Source organism: Trichosurus vulpecula, chromosome 3, assembly GCF_011100635.1.
Source record: "Trichosurus vulpecula isolate mTriVul1 chromosome 3, mTriVul1.pri, whole genome shotgun sequence".
NCBI classification, from domain to species: Eukaryota; Metazoa; Chordata; class Mammalia; order Diprotodontia; family Phalangeridae; genus Trichosurus; species Trichosurus vulpecula.
Window position 1 is genome coordinate 154,016,137 of NC_050575.1, and position 15,157 is coordinate 154,031,293.

At 40.6% G+C, this 15,157-nt stretch overlaps 1 protein-coding gene across 1 annotated transcript in view; it reads left to right on the forward strand.

Annotated features, from left to right (window-relative positions):
• Positions 1-15,157, forward strand: part of SLC6A2 (solute carrier family 6 member 2) — a 68,329-nt gene that overhangs the window by 12,558 nt on the left and 40,614 nt on the right. Inside the window, exons 2-3 of the mRNA XM_036750679.1 lie at positions 3,864-3,995; positions 5,765-6,002. Of these exons, the coding sequence (XP_036606574.1) occupies positions 3,864-3,995; positions 5,765-6,002 (370 nt within the window). The remainder of the gene's footprint in view (positions 1-3,863; positions 3,996-5,764; positions 6,003-15,157) is intronic.

Below are 15,157 nucleotides of genomic sequence, written 5' to 3' on the forward strand. Positions count from 1 at the left end.
AGAGTCAGATCTCTGTTTCAGGAAAATCATCTTTACAGCTTGGTGGAAAACAGACTAGAGTAGAAGAAAATGTGAGCAGGGAGACGAATTAGGAAGTCATTTCAATAATCCATGTGAGATGTGATCAGTTTCCTACTTTGTCAGATAAAGAGCTTGGTCTAATTAGATGGTCTCTTCTAATTCTGACATTTCAATTCTTTAAAAGAAGGTGGAGTGCTGGATTGAGTCAGGCAGGAAACAGAAGACTTGAGCTCAAATCCTGCCTAGGGCACTTACTGGCTGTTTCTCAAGGCAAATCAATTAATATCACTGGGCCTCTGTTTCCTAGAATGAAAAGTTTGAATTTATATTCTCTACCAGCTCTAAATCTATGATTGTATGAGTGGTAAAGAATTATTCCTGTTCTAGGCTAACCCCCTCAGTTCTGGGTGTCAGAGTCCTATAATGGCAACAAAAAATAACTGGCATTTTTATAGTACAAAGCATTTTCCTTATAATACCCCCTCGAAGTAGGACATGAAACTGTCATTAAATTATTTTTCAGTTGAAGAAACTAGAGTTCAGAAAGATAAAGTGATTTGCTTCCAGATCAATCAATAAATATTAATTAAGTGCCTACTATGTACTAGGCACTAAGTACCAAGTACTAAGCAATGGCCATACGAAAAGAGGCAAAAGACAGCCCTTGCCCTTAAGGAGCTTACAATCTAATGGGAGAGACAACATGCAAACAAACATATACAAAGCGAGCTACATACAGTATATACAGGACAAGCTACACACAGGAACTAATCAACAGAGGGAAGGCACTGGAATTAAAAAGGGTTGGAGAAAGCTTGCTGTAGAAGGTGGGGTTTTAGCTTGGAGTTAAAGGAGGCCAGGGAGGTCAGTAATCTGAGAAGAGGACAAAGAATATTCAAGGCATGAGGGATAGCCAGAGAAAATTCCCAGAGCCAAGAGATGGAGTGTCCTCTTTATGGAACAACCAGGAGGCAAGTGTCACTGGATCAAAGAATGTGTGTGTAGGGGAGCAAGGTGTAAGAAGCCTGGAAAGGTAGGAGGGGGATAGGTCATAAAGGTTTTCAAATGCTAAACAGAGCATTTTGCATTTGATCCTGGAGGTGATTGGGAGCCACTACAGTTTATTGAATGTGGGGTGGGGAAGGCATGGTTGGATCTGTGTTTCAAGAAAATTAATTTAGTGGCTGAATGGAGGATGGATTGGAGTGGATACTTGAGGCAGGCAGACTCACCAGCAGGCTATTGCAAAAGTCCAATAGTGAGGTGATAAGGGCCTGCATTAGAGGGGTGGCTGTGTCAGAGGAGAGAAGGAGGAATATTAGAAAGATATTACAAGGGTGAGACTGAGAAGTTTTGGCAAGAGATTAGATATGTGGATGAGAGATAGTGAGGAGTCCAGGATGACTCCCAGGTTGTGAGCCTGGGGGACTATGAGGATGGTATTGCTCTCTAGAGTAACTGGTCACACTGTTAATATATGGCAGTTTCAAGTTTTGAACCTGTGTTGCCTGACTCTAAGCTCTCTGCACTATACCAGACTAACTTTGCTCCTGAAGCTAAGAAAGGGGAACAGATTTGGGGTTAGGGCAGGGGGATCTCTGTCTCCTGCTTGTGACTAAATGGAGGGAAGATGGGATCTCTCAGAAATGGAGTGTATCAGGATAAGGAGGGGGAAAGTTTTACTCCAGATCATACAACCTGAGGAAGATGTGAAGCTTTTTGATATGGGAGAAAGAATCCTGGATCTAGAGGCAGAAATCCTAGGCTCAAATCCTGTGTGACCTTGGGAATGTCATTTAATCTCTTTCTGTTCCTCAGGTGCCTCATCTCTAAAATGAGGGGGTTGGATTTAATGACCTCTAATATCCTAACTTCAAATCTATGATGGATTTTAGTCCTTTGTTTGGTAAATATTGTCTGGCTCTGTGTTTTCCCCATGGGTGTGGTGCTGAAAATCTTAAGTTCCTGAAGTAAAATACATCAAAAATGGAAAAAAAATAATAAAAACACAGGAATGGAAGTCAGGTGATCTGGGACTCAGTCTGTCTTTTATATTATATTGGTCTGTGACCTTGGACAAGGCACTTACACTTTCTAGGACTCTGTTTCCTTATTTGTAAAAGGGAGGATTATTAAGGTCTTTTTAACAGCAATACTCAGGGAGTCTGTGTTTGTATTTCTCAGCCAATTCTTGATTCTGTCAAGGTCTACCTTGAGCTTTGGAACTAGATGTGAAAAGCAGGCTTGTCATTGCTTAATGAGGGGGAAAGATGAGTGAAACCCTTTGTTTTGGTCATTTGCTAGTGACATGGGTAGGATTGCCATTTAAGAGATCTGTTCATCAACTTCTATCAGATTAGTATCATAATTGCTGCTAGTACATGCTACTCATCTCTGGTCTTCCCTTTATATCTGTTAAAAGCTTCAGCTGAGGGAACTCAAATCCTTTTTTCCTTTTAGCAGCTTGTGGCAGGCTAGCCCATGCCTATGGCTTGGTTTCAACGGATTAATTAACTTCACTTTCTTCTGAGGCAATGGACTGACTCTATGCCCTGGTCAGCAGTGGGTCTCACAAAAGCTGGAACTAGAGAGTATCTATATGGATGACCCAGGGCAGCCTATCCTCAATCTACGGTTAAAAAAAGAAAATTCCACTCCAAATACCTGCTTGACTGAAGTAGCATCATCTTTTTATCAGCAAGGTTTTTATTACTATTTGTTCTCTGATTAGGTGTTTGGCAGATCAAAAAATTTTTTTTTCTTTTTTCATCTTCCCACTATTCATCCTTTCCACTCTCTATTCCCAAGACAGAATACTTCATATGATGGTATAAGCTTAAGTTCCGATTTTCAAGGAAAACTGTACAGAGGGATCTCATCTCTATTCAGTCCCTACTCCTGGGAATCCCAAACCCTTTTAGGGTACTGCCTAAGCCTCACCAGCTAACTTGGGACTGTCCTAGGTGGGTGATGGTGGATTAATTCCAATATGTTGCAGCTTTATTAAAACCTGTAGCAGGCTTGATGGAAATACCTGGCCTTCATTCTGTGAGAGGGCACTGGTGAGTGGGGCACAATTATGTCTCCATTTGGGCAAAAGAAGAACATTTCCTTCTCTCTTGAATTAACCAGGTGACAATTAGTAGGAGGGCAGGATAGTCTTTATAGAGCCAGACAGGCTGGTCTTTAGGATGCCAGAACAATGGACATTTGTGGTGTTCAGGGGTTCAGGCCACAGCCACTCTCTCCTCTTTTAGGTCCTTCTGATCCCATTACCTTCTGGGAGTATCTGACACTGGGGATGGAAAGGTCGCTAGAAATACAAGAAGCAGGTTATATTTACCACTGTGGGCTCACTATCCTTGCCATCCCACCCCACACACAAATAGAATATTATGCTGTATGACATTGGGGAGCCCCAATATTGGCAAATATGGTCATAGAGCTAGCATCCGTAGGGATGATATTCTATGTACACAGATGGTCTAATGCATCATATATTTAGAGCTGGAGTGTCTTTGGAGTTCTCTAGTCCAATTCTCTCATTTTCCAGATGAGGAATTGAAACCCCAAAAAGTACTTGTCCAAGGTCACACAGATAGTGAATGACAGAGCTAGAATTCGAACCCAGGTCCTCTGATTACAAATTCAGAGCTCTTTATACAGTACCACATTGTCTCTCCTTGGCAGAGGCCTGGTCTTAATTAATTATCAAATCTTAAATTCTTTTAGGGTGACTAGGAAAGAGCTCTGGTACTCAGATAGGAAAGATGATAGATGTTCAGGGTGGAAACGAGCCTGTATCTCATGTAGTAAATTCTCTCCCTTTGTACATCCTACAGGGGCTTTCCTGATCCCATATACCCTGTTTCTCATCATTGCTGGGATGCCTTTGTTCTACATGGAATTGGCTTTGGGCCAGTACAACCGGGAAGGGGCTGCTACTGTGTGGAAAATCTGCCCATTTTTCAAAGGTAAGAGGTCTTTGAGTAGGAAAGGAAAAGGGAAGTCAAAGGATCTTCTCAGGGAGCAATGAAAATAGAGGAATGGGGAGAAAAGGCATATTGGACAAGAAGGAACCTAGGCCTGAGATGTGGCTGTTGGTGATATCTACCTAAAGGGCGGATATAGCACCATTATAGAGCTTGACTGACATGTGTCAGTAGGGAATTGATGAGGGGCAAGCATAGCAGGCATTCAAAGCTACTTGAGGCTGGTGACTTGATGTGTTGAATTCTGGAAGAAATACTTGACTTCTCTCCGTGATTAATAGCACTTGGTGTATCCCCAGAAGAAAAAGTATTAGTATCTGTTTTTTTCCTCTCTGTACTAATAATCCCAGGAAGGCAGTGCTTGGATTAGCAAACAGGGTTTTTCTGATCATGGCACTAAGCAGAAAGGCAAGTTCAACAAATTTGAATTTAAGAACCTTGTAAGTGTCTACAGTGTTCAAAATGTTATACTAAGGGCTAAGAGATGCAAAGTTTCAGTAAGACACTATCTCTGCTCTTGGGGTGGTTAGGTAGTACAATGGATAGAGTGATGGGTTGGAGTCAGGAAGACCAGAATTCAAATCCCACCTGAGACATTTACCAGCTGTATGACCCTGAGCAAGTTGCTTAATCCTCAGTTTCCTCGCCTGTAAGATGAGCTGGAGAACAAAATGGCAAACACTCCAGTATCTTTTCCAAATAGGCTCACAAAGAATCAGACATGACTGAAAATGATTGAACAAAAATAACAACATCCCTGCTCTCATGGGTATTATGATCCAATGGTAGATATGGAATATGTAGAGAAAACTAGAATACATAAGAATTATAATAGAAAAGAATATATTCAAGATGTGGAAAATAAAATGTTAAATGAGGTCTGAGGAGGAAAAGGTCATTATTGATTAGAAAAAATCAGGGGAGACTGCACAGAAGAGTTGGGCATTTATATAATCACAAAATGTTAGAAGGCCTTAAAAATCATCTAATTGGTGAAGAAACTGAGACCTATAGAAAGGAAAACGATTCTACCAAGGTCATACAGCCAGTAAGTATTAGCCAAGAGTCAAACCCATGTCTTCCATTTCAAGTCCACATGCCCTTTTCCCAGTTCCTCCTAGTGTGGGTAGCATCTTAATAGGCAAAGAAGGGAAAGAAAGACACTCTGGAAGGAAAAAAAATCCAGTAATAGAGAAAGAAATGAACAAGCAAGATCGAGGGACAGCAAAGTGTTTCACTTTGTTTGGGATTGTAGAGTACATGGTAGGGAACTGTTTGAGTTGGAGCTAGAACAACATTGGTGTCAAATATCCAGGCAAAAGAAATGGATTGAATATAACTTTGAAGAGAAATGCACTAACCTTGGAAGGATTGAGGTATGGAAAGGGTCATAGAGAATTCAGTTAAATTTGATAAATATTTATTAAAAGCCTACTCTGTGCAAGACACCGTGAAGTCTGCATGTCTAATTAAGACAACAGGGTTCACAGATACAGTCGTGAGGAAACTAGACAACATATATAAAATGTCCCAAATGTTTTAGTACAATTTAAAGTTATTAAAACCCCAAACTACACTAAGACGTTAGGGAAACCCTGTATATAACCAAGTACGAAGTAAAGACTCCAAGGAACTAAGAGAAGGGGGCTATTAAAAATGCACAGGGTAGTCAGAGAAGATTCTGCAAAGGAGATGGCTCTTGAGCTTGGCTTTGGAGTCCCCTTTCTGATCATTTCACAACCTCTTTCCAGGTGTCGGCTATGCTGTGATCCTCATCGCGCTATATGTGGGCTTCTACTACAACGTCATCATTGCGTGGTCTCTCTACTACTTGTTCTCTTCATTCACCCTTAATCTCCCCTGGACCAACTGTGGCCACCCATGGAACAGCCCAAACTGCACAGATTCCAAGCTCCTCAATGGGTCCATGTTAGGCAATGGAACCAAATACTCCAAGTACAAGCATACGCCAGCAGCTGAATTCTATGAGTAAGTCTCTGTACATTCTCTGTTCTCCCTTTGCATTCCGCAAGCACTGAGGTTTAGTGGTGACAGGTCAACCAAGCCCTTTTGTTCCTGCTACAGGCCAACCTAAGGATGTCTGAATTGAATCAAAGTCAGGTCAAAACTGGGTTTGGTTTAATGTTGCATATATTGGATTTCCTCCCCAGCTATGGGAGAAGGCCCTTAGAAACAAACAAAAAGGGACAAGAAGAAAAGGATATCCTATCCAGCATCATAATTTATGCATCTGTCCTATTAGAAGATGGATGGGTCAATATTCCATTGAAGGTTCAGTGGAAAGAGCATTGGTTTTTGAGTTAGAAAACCGGGGTTTATATCCTGTCTCTGCTACTTGCCACCTGTGTGACCCCAGGTGATTCTACTCTCCGGATCTCTCTTTCCTTGCCTGTGAATGAGGAAGCTAGACTAATTGATCTTTAAGGTAGCATCACATAGGGCAAAGAGGACTACACTATGATTAGAGAAGACCTGAATTTGAATCCTGCCTCAAGCAATGAGCTCCTGAGTGACTATGGACAAGTCTCTTAGCCTCTCACATCCTCTATTTCCTCATTTGTAATATGAGGAGACCATAGGACCTACCTCACAAAGTGGTTGAAAGCATCAATTATTCGCAGGAGATATTTTCATAAGATATTTTGTAATCAGGGCAGCTAGGTGGCACAGTGGATAGTATGCCAGGTCTAGAGTCAGGAAGACCTGAGTTCAAATCCAGCCTCAGACACTTAATAGCTGTGTGATCCTGAGCAAGTAACTCAACCTTGTTTGCTTCAGTTTTCTCATCTGTAAAATGAGCTGGAGAAGAAAATGGCAAACCACTCCAGTATCTTTGCCAAGAAAACCCCAAATAAGGCTATGAAGAGTTGGACACAACTGAACAACAAACAATATTTTGCAAAACTCAAAGCACTCTATAACTGTCAGTCAATGTTATCATCACTGACTTCTAGTGTTAAGGCCAATGATTACTAATTGATCTAATTAGGCTCACACGGTAGTTTCTTTCTTTAGAAATATTTTCATATGACCTAATTTTTTTCACTTTTCATGAAGCCACAGGTTCCTTACCCCCGGTTTATACTATTTCTGAATAGATCCAAATGACTGAGGTTTTAGAGGTTATGTTGTTATTCAAGAAAATAACATGTATGGTTGTTTGCCCCATTCCTAAGTGTCCTGGAATCTGCAATCACCCACAAATCGACCCCTTTGATACAGACTGATACAAAATCTTTCACAGGAGAGTCATTGCCTTGGTTAGGGCCAAGCATCCCTGGCTTCCAAGGCAGGAGACAATTCTCTTACTTCAGAAAGATCACTAGATTTGAAATCAGAGGACCTAAGTTCAAATCTCACCTCTGCTATTCACGACCCTGGAAAAGTCACTTAACCCCTCTGTTTTATGGAGGAGTTTCATCCTCTCTAAAATAAAGGTCTTGGGCATAAGGATCCCCAAGGCCCTTTCTAGCTCTAATTCTGTGATCCTATGAGCCTAGTCCTCTCTTTCTTTCTGTTTCTGGTATGTCTCACTGTTGCTGAGCCATGTGCTCCTCAATTTCCTGCTAGAAAAATCCTGCCTTTGTCTTGTCATTGGTTCTCTTTATTCTTGACCTATGCAACTAACACCCATGGCTCACACTGACTTGGGACTTTTTCTGGATAATCCAGAAGTAAGAGAAAAGGAAATCTTATCTATCCCCCCTCCTAAACCCCTCCCTCCCTCCCAATAAACAAACTTGTGGAGCATTTGAGACCAATCTTTTCCTAGAGCTTCAGGTGGGTCTCTCTTTTCCTTCTTTATTTCTTCTTTATTCTTACACAGTTTTTTCATTATACCCCATTTGACTACTTTGTTGGACCCTCTGTGTAGATGTATAAGAGTTTGATTGAGCATGAGTGCCAGTCCTCCCATACTTATCTAACCCCTTCAGAACAGCTCATAGAGTTCTTCAGACTCTACTAGCCCTCAGTGCTTCCCAGAGCCCTTCTTTGACACACCTTATGCTCAAGACCCCACCTTGACATGGAGGGGACCCTGGGCTCTTGAAGGTTGTTATTAGAACCCAAGCTTTTGTGGGCCCTGCCAGGCTAGAAAGGCTTCAATATGGCCTCTGTGATAGACTCTGTATCTGTCATTCAAGTGCTAGAAAGACTGTTGGAAAGGGTACTTCCTCTGGGGTCAGAGGACCTCTGTTCACATCCTACCTGTCTGACCATGGACAAATCACTTAACCTTGCTAGGCTCTAGTTTCTTTGTATGTAAAATGAAGGAAGGGCAGCTAGGTGGTGAAGTGGATAGAGGGTTGGACCTGGAGTCAGGAAGACTCATGTTCCTGAGTTGAAATCCAACCTCAGACACTTACTTAGTTGTGTGACCCTAAGAAAGTCACTTAACCCTGTTTGCCTCAGTTTTCTCACCTGTAAAATAAGCTGGAGGAGGTAAAGGCAAACTGTTCTAGTATCCTTGGCAAGAAAACCCCAAAAGGGGCCACAAAATGTCAGAAACAACTAAACAACAATGAAAATGAAGGAATTGGATAAGATGTCTTTTGAGTTCTCTTCCATCTCTGAATCTATGAACCTATGAACCTATGATCAGACTACTCTACTTTAGAGGGACTAAATATTGTTGATGAGATGATGAATTTGTTTTGGCCATGCCAATTCATAAAAAAAAAATAGTTTCCTAAGGCATATAGAGAGGGGCTTTAATTGGCAACAGTGGAGGTTGCTGCAATTTTAACCAGAGATCCTTGAAGTATTAAGGAAAAAATTAAAGATTCATTTCATGTGAGGTCTCTAATTTACATTTTGTTTCATTGGCCAATGGGAAGAGGCCGTTTTCTGCCCTATTCATTGTTCTCCTGTGGCCTTTTATCCTGAAACAAGAGTTCTTTGAGGTTTTGTAGGGAAGTGACTCCATCTGTTATTTGGATTAAATGAACAACCGTAGACATTTAGACTTTTGGAGTTAGAAGGAAGAGTTAGATTAACTAGACAAACCTCTGAACATCACAGATTCCTACCTGTCACCCTCTTCCCTCCCCACTACACACTCATACTGCCTCACCTCCCTTTTTTGGAATCAACTGCCTTTAAGGTTCAGCTTAAAGGCTATTTCCTACATCAATCAATCCACCAAGAAGCATATGCTAAGTAAATAATATGTGCCAGGCCCTAAGCTTAGTACTAAGAATATAAAGACAATGAATTAAATAATTTCTATGCTTGAAGTTTTTTTTATTTTTAATCTCTCTAGTTATCTGTTGGTGCTTTCTTTGTCTTCAAGTTACCTTACATTTACTTATCTTTTTTATATATATTGCAGTCTCCAGGCCCAGGAAGGTAAAGTTCCCAAGGATATATCCAAACCCAGGACTAGGAGCCAGGTCTCCTCTTTTTTAGTCCTGTGTTCTTTCTATAACATCATGTATGAATGTTTGACTGTAACCAAGTCACTTAACATCTCTTGGCCTTGTTTTCCTCATATACCGAATGAGGAAATCTGGCTAGAGGAATAATGACATCCCTTCTAGCTTAAAATCTAAGACACCAGCTTGCTTCTCTAACGTGTTCTACCTGGTGTCCTTAGCCTGTTTGGTCAAGACTAGCATTAGGAAATCATGATGAAATGGGAATAGGGTGGAAAGAAGGCTGTGGAGGAGAAGAGATAATAGAATGACATGGGACAAAGGGTATAGGGCAATAGAATGTGCATTGGAATCAGAATTAGAGGACCTGAGTTCAAATCCTACCTATTTTTCCTATGTGGCCTTAGACAAGTTACTCAACCTTTCTGAGCCTCAGTTTTCTTCATCTGTAATATGAAGGGTGGGACTAGTGGGCCTTTAAGGTTCCTTACAGGTCTATACCTATAATCCTATGATCCATTTGAACATACCTATTCCACTGTGCAGGAAACCAGACATACAAAGGTAGAAATTTTGTAGCTTCTTTTTGCATCACAAGGGAGATAGAGGTATTGACACTGAGGTGAATTTCAAAGAGTAGAAAGTAGGGCAGCCAAGTGCCCAGCTCTAGGAAATTGTGTGGGCATCAGCAAGTTTCCACAATAGAGAGATGAGTCGCAAAACTCCTTTTCATATTAAGAAGGCAAGTTTAGATTCTCTGGAGGGCAGCCTCAGGCAGGAATCACTCAGATCCTTGATCGCATCTGTTATTCCCCTGCCAGTTTAAAGAACAATGGAGAAGAAAGCTCTGAGGGTGGCCTCAGACCCCAAGGTGACTGACACAACAGGGCAGCTCAGCAGGGCAAATGGGATTCTTTTTACTATCTGGGCTTTCCAGTTAGCAAAATATCACAGTTTTCTATAATTCTGCATTTCTACTGGGGGACAAGTTTCATTGAAATGCAAACTCAGAGGATAAAGATTTAGACTTTTAAAGCTTCGTTCTCCAGGGCAGCAACTATGGGATGAGGTATGATAGAAAGATCTAGAGTCTGAAGTTCTCCATTTCAAACCTAGTTCTGCTACTTACTACCTAAGTCACCTTGGATAGGTCCTGGGCTGGATAGGTCCTTTTTCTGTCTGGGCTTCAGTAATTCCAGGCAAAGTCAATGGTCCTAAAAAGAGAAACTATGGATTTCTGACTTACCTCACCCAACTCCACCCTGCCTGCCAGGGCATTTGTGCTCACATCACTTTAGAAAAATCCCCTGGATATTATCAGGTCTGAGGGAAGATGCAGAATTATCTATGACAGACAATAGCTCACATCACTACAGCAATTTACAAAATATTCTAGGATAACCTATAAGCACCTCAGTCCCATATTTATATCACATTCCCTTTCTTATATTCCACGATCTAGGCAAACTACCCTGTTAGCTTTTCCCCGAATTGGACAGTCCATCTTCCAACCTCATGCATTAGAACTAGCTGGTCTTCAATCCCCATTCTTGAAATGGAGCCTGTCTGTCCCTATCCCTTTTAAGAACCCTTAGTCTCCTTAAAGACTTAGCCCAGGACCCAGCTCCTTCAAAGGCCTTTCTTGATCTTCTTAATGGTGAGTTCTTTCTCTCTCTCTCTGTCTCTCTGTCTCTGTCTCTCTCTGTCTCTCTGTCTCTCTCTCTGTCTCTCTCTGTCTCTGTCTCTCTCTCTGTCTCTCTGTCTCTCTCTGTCTCTGTCTCTCTCTCTGTCTCTCTCTCTCTCTCTCTCTCTCTCTCCTTAAATTACCATGACTTTTACTTACTTGTTTATACATTTTGTGCCATTCCCTTCTCAAAAGTAAATTCCTTGAGGCCAGAGAAAGTTTCCCTCCCCTTTTATCTTTGTATTTCCAATGTACAGTACCTTGCAATAAGACAATTAATTTGTCAATTAGCTAATTGACGAATTAATTAATTTGTTGGGTCAGATTGAATTGACTGCATCTCCAAGAGGAGAAGTAACTTAATTATGGTCACACAGCAAGTATGTGCCAGATTTGGAACTGTAGCACACATCTTCTGACTCTAAGCCTAGTACTCTTCCCACTGTACCATGAAAACAAATGAGGAAAGTGAGGTACAAGATTAGGGAAATGATTTATTTATGTTTACTATATCAAGGTAGTAGCCAAGCTGTCACTAGAGCAATGGTTTTTGTGTTTTGAGTATAAATATTATTATCCTCATTTTACAAATGATAAACCTGAGGCCCAAAAGATTTGCATAAGGCAGCTGGTGGCACTTTGGATAGAGTACTGAGCCTGGAATCAGGAAGAATGGAATTCAAATCTACCCTCAGACATCTTGAGCAGGTCACTCAATTTCTATTTGTCTCAGTTTTCTTAACTGTAAAATAGAGATAATTATAGCACCCATCTTCCAAGCTTGCAGTAAGGATCAAATAATATATTTATAAAAGCACCTAGCATAGTGCTATTAAAGGGTATTTCCTTGCTTTTCCTTCTTTTCTAAGTTTACTGAACTAGCAAATCATAGATTTTTGTCTGAAAGGGACTTCTTAAGATACTCTGTCAAATCTCCTCCTTTTAAATATAAGGGAACCAAATCACAAAGAGGTTAAGTGACTTGCCCAAGGCAACATAGGTAATAAGTAGCTGAAGTAGGAATTGACCTGTGTCTTTCTGTCCTAACTCCATCACTCTTTGGTCATGCTCCTTCCCTTCCCTCCCCCTTCCATTCTTATCCCATTGTGGTCACCCAGCTTCTAACAATTCAAAACCCTACATTAGGGGCAGAAGGAGGGCTTTTTTGGGTGTGTGGTCAGGATAGATAAAGGGGAAAAATTCTTCTTCCTTTTAGCCTCTCCCACTTGTCCTCCTGATATGTCTACAATTTAGTCTAAGAAAGCCACACATTTACTCTGTTTTTGAAGCTGGAAAGTGCACTGCTCAGAAACTCTCTGGCATTAAAGTAATTACATGGTATCCAATCCGGGGCTTCAATATTCAGACATGCTAACTCACCCTGGCAAGATTAGATCTTTCTTCTTCTTCTCCTCCTTCTTGCCTCCTGGCTAGTTTTGTTACCATCTTGTATTCATTTAAGCCAAGGAATTGAAAGTATTGAGAACAAAACCACTCTTCTTTTCCCCAGGCCCTGGGTCTGAGGCCAAACCAGACCTGCTGCTGAAAGAGATCTTAGCCCTTTCAGTAAATGCATCTCTAAAAGGGTACTTTGGCTCTTTATTTTCCTGGTGATAATTTTTACTCTGTGCCTGTCTCTGGTAAAGATCAAGAACTGAGTTTTTCCTAGCTAATCCTTTTTGCCAAATGCTGAGCAAGATACTGAAATTTTCTGGCTTGTAAGTTTAGGAAACTTAGGCATAATGAAGTATGATTATTTTCCAGAACATTTATTGGAGAATTCAAATAAGTCCAAGTTACTTGTGTTAAAGCTTTGTGCCCTGGACTTTGTATACAAAGAAAAAAGAGATTCAGATTTCTAGTGGTTGAAATAAATTAAAAAACTTTGGCTTTTTGTAGTGCTGGTGGAGTTTTTGGCCATCTGGTCAACCTGGACAGACACCCACTCTGCCCTACAAATGCATGTCAGTCCAATGTGTTGTAGTCTAAGGACAGCTATTTTCGTGATCTTAATGATTACATATCACCAATAATTTGCTGACCTAATTTAGTCCTCAGAAATGAAAAAAGCCCAGTAGTCAATTCTCACAAAACCCATTCATCCTCACTTCCATTCACTTCCACTCACTCATACTTCCATCCATACAAAATAGCATTCAGTTATACATGATCATGACTGTACATACTATAAGGCATAGAACAATGAAACAAACAAAAAACCCTTTTATTTAGCCTTTATTTTATAAGGGCTAAATAGACTAGAAAAAATGGCTCCTGGAATGTTCTGTGCACTGTGCAAAGTTCTGAGGGATATATATAAAGTTGAAATACAACCAGGAGTGTATCAAAGCCAGCTTGGACCACTGTGCAAAGTTTTGAGGGAGATATACAAAGTTGAAATACAACCAGGAGTGTATCAAAGCCAGCTTGGACCACTGTGCAAAGTTTTGAGGGAGATATACAAAGTTGAAATACAACCAGGAGTGTGTCAAAGCCAGCTTGGACCCCCTCTTGACAGCTGACAGTTAAACTTTCAGTGAGAATTTACACAGAAGAAACTGGTAAGACAGACTTTGACCCTTGCTCTAGACTGAAGAAAGTGATGGAGAAAATAATTAATGATGCAGATTAACATAAAAGTATGGCATGAGTGTTCAGAGAGCCTGTTATTAAACATTTGCCAGCACAACCCGCAAAACAATATAGTGTCTGTCCTCAAAGTGATCTTATCCACAACTTAGTTCAGTCTTGGAGGAAAAGGTACCAATAGAGATAGTTTTAAAATGCTATATTACATGTGAGTATATCAAAGAAGTATAAAACAAAGAGCCATATGTGGGAAAGGTCAGATAGGTTTCAGTGAAAGTTTTGCAGAGAAGATACTATTTATTCCGCTTAATACTCAAATAGGATTCCTTCTTAAGATCATAGATCTAGAGTAAGAGGGGACTTTAGTAATCATTTTACAGATGAGGAATCTGGGGCCCAGAGATGTTAAGTTATTTGCTCAAGTTCATATAGGTAGTAAGTGACAAAGGTAGGATTTGAACCTAGATCTTTTGTTTCTAAAGCTAATGTTGGGTCTTAAGGAGTGGGTAGCAATTTGATAGGCAAAAGCAGGGGTGAGTTGGGTTATGATATTCTTAGCACAGGGAATAGTATGAGCCAATTTCCTATCTCCCTAGTGCTTTAAGATTTATAAAATGTTTGTTTCCAATCAACTTATGGGATACAAACTATAAGGATTATTCTCCACATTTCATAGATAGAGAAATTGAGGGTTAAAAGGTGGCACAACTTTTCCAACACCATGTAACCAGCAAAAAATAGAGTTAGTACTTCTCTATAGGTCTTCTGACTCCTACTCTAGCACTATTTCCACTAAACCACATTTGTCTCTACTACTTTCCCTGGAACTCCCAATCCTCATTCCTATCCTTGGTCCCACAGTGGTCACCCAGCCCTCTAGCTAATCAAAGCCTTAAATTAGGGGGTTATCATGTATCCCGGCTGCAAGGTTATGAAAGAACAGGGTGTGTTCAGAGGACATGGAAGAGACATTTGACTGGAACTTCAAGTACATGGAGAGAAGTAATCTGAGACAATGTTGGGAAAGTCACTGGACACCCTCACAATCTATTTGGATGGGCCAGCTATAGACAGCACAGAGTCCACAGCTGCCATTAAGACTCAGAAACAGCTGCTGCTGCAGCAGCAGCAGCAAAACGCTTCCATTTGGCCAAGCAGCAAACTCTGACTCCTAAGTGACTAACTTAACAAAACAATTCTTCAAACTTGGGGTACATTTTTTTCCATGAGTATAAAACATAAATTCCAAATCTGCCTGTCATACTGTTTCTATCAAGGAATTCATCTGGCTCTAGTTTTGTGGTCTTGTAGGACAGATACGATGTCCACGAATTTTTTTTAATAAGCCTGATTTTCTTTTTTTAATAGATGTCTTTGAGATTTTCCCCTCAGAAGTAGGAAGTTAACTCTACTTTACCAGGAAAATGAAGACAAACCCAGTGGAATTCCTTGGGTAAAACACACAGCTCACTGAA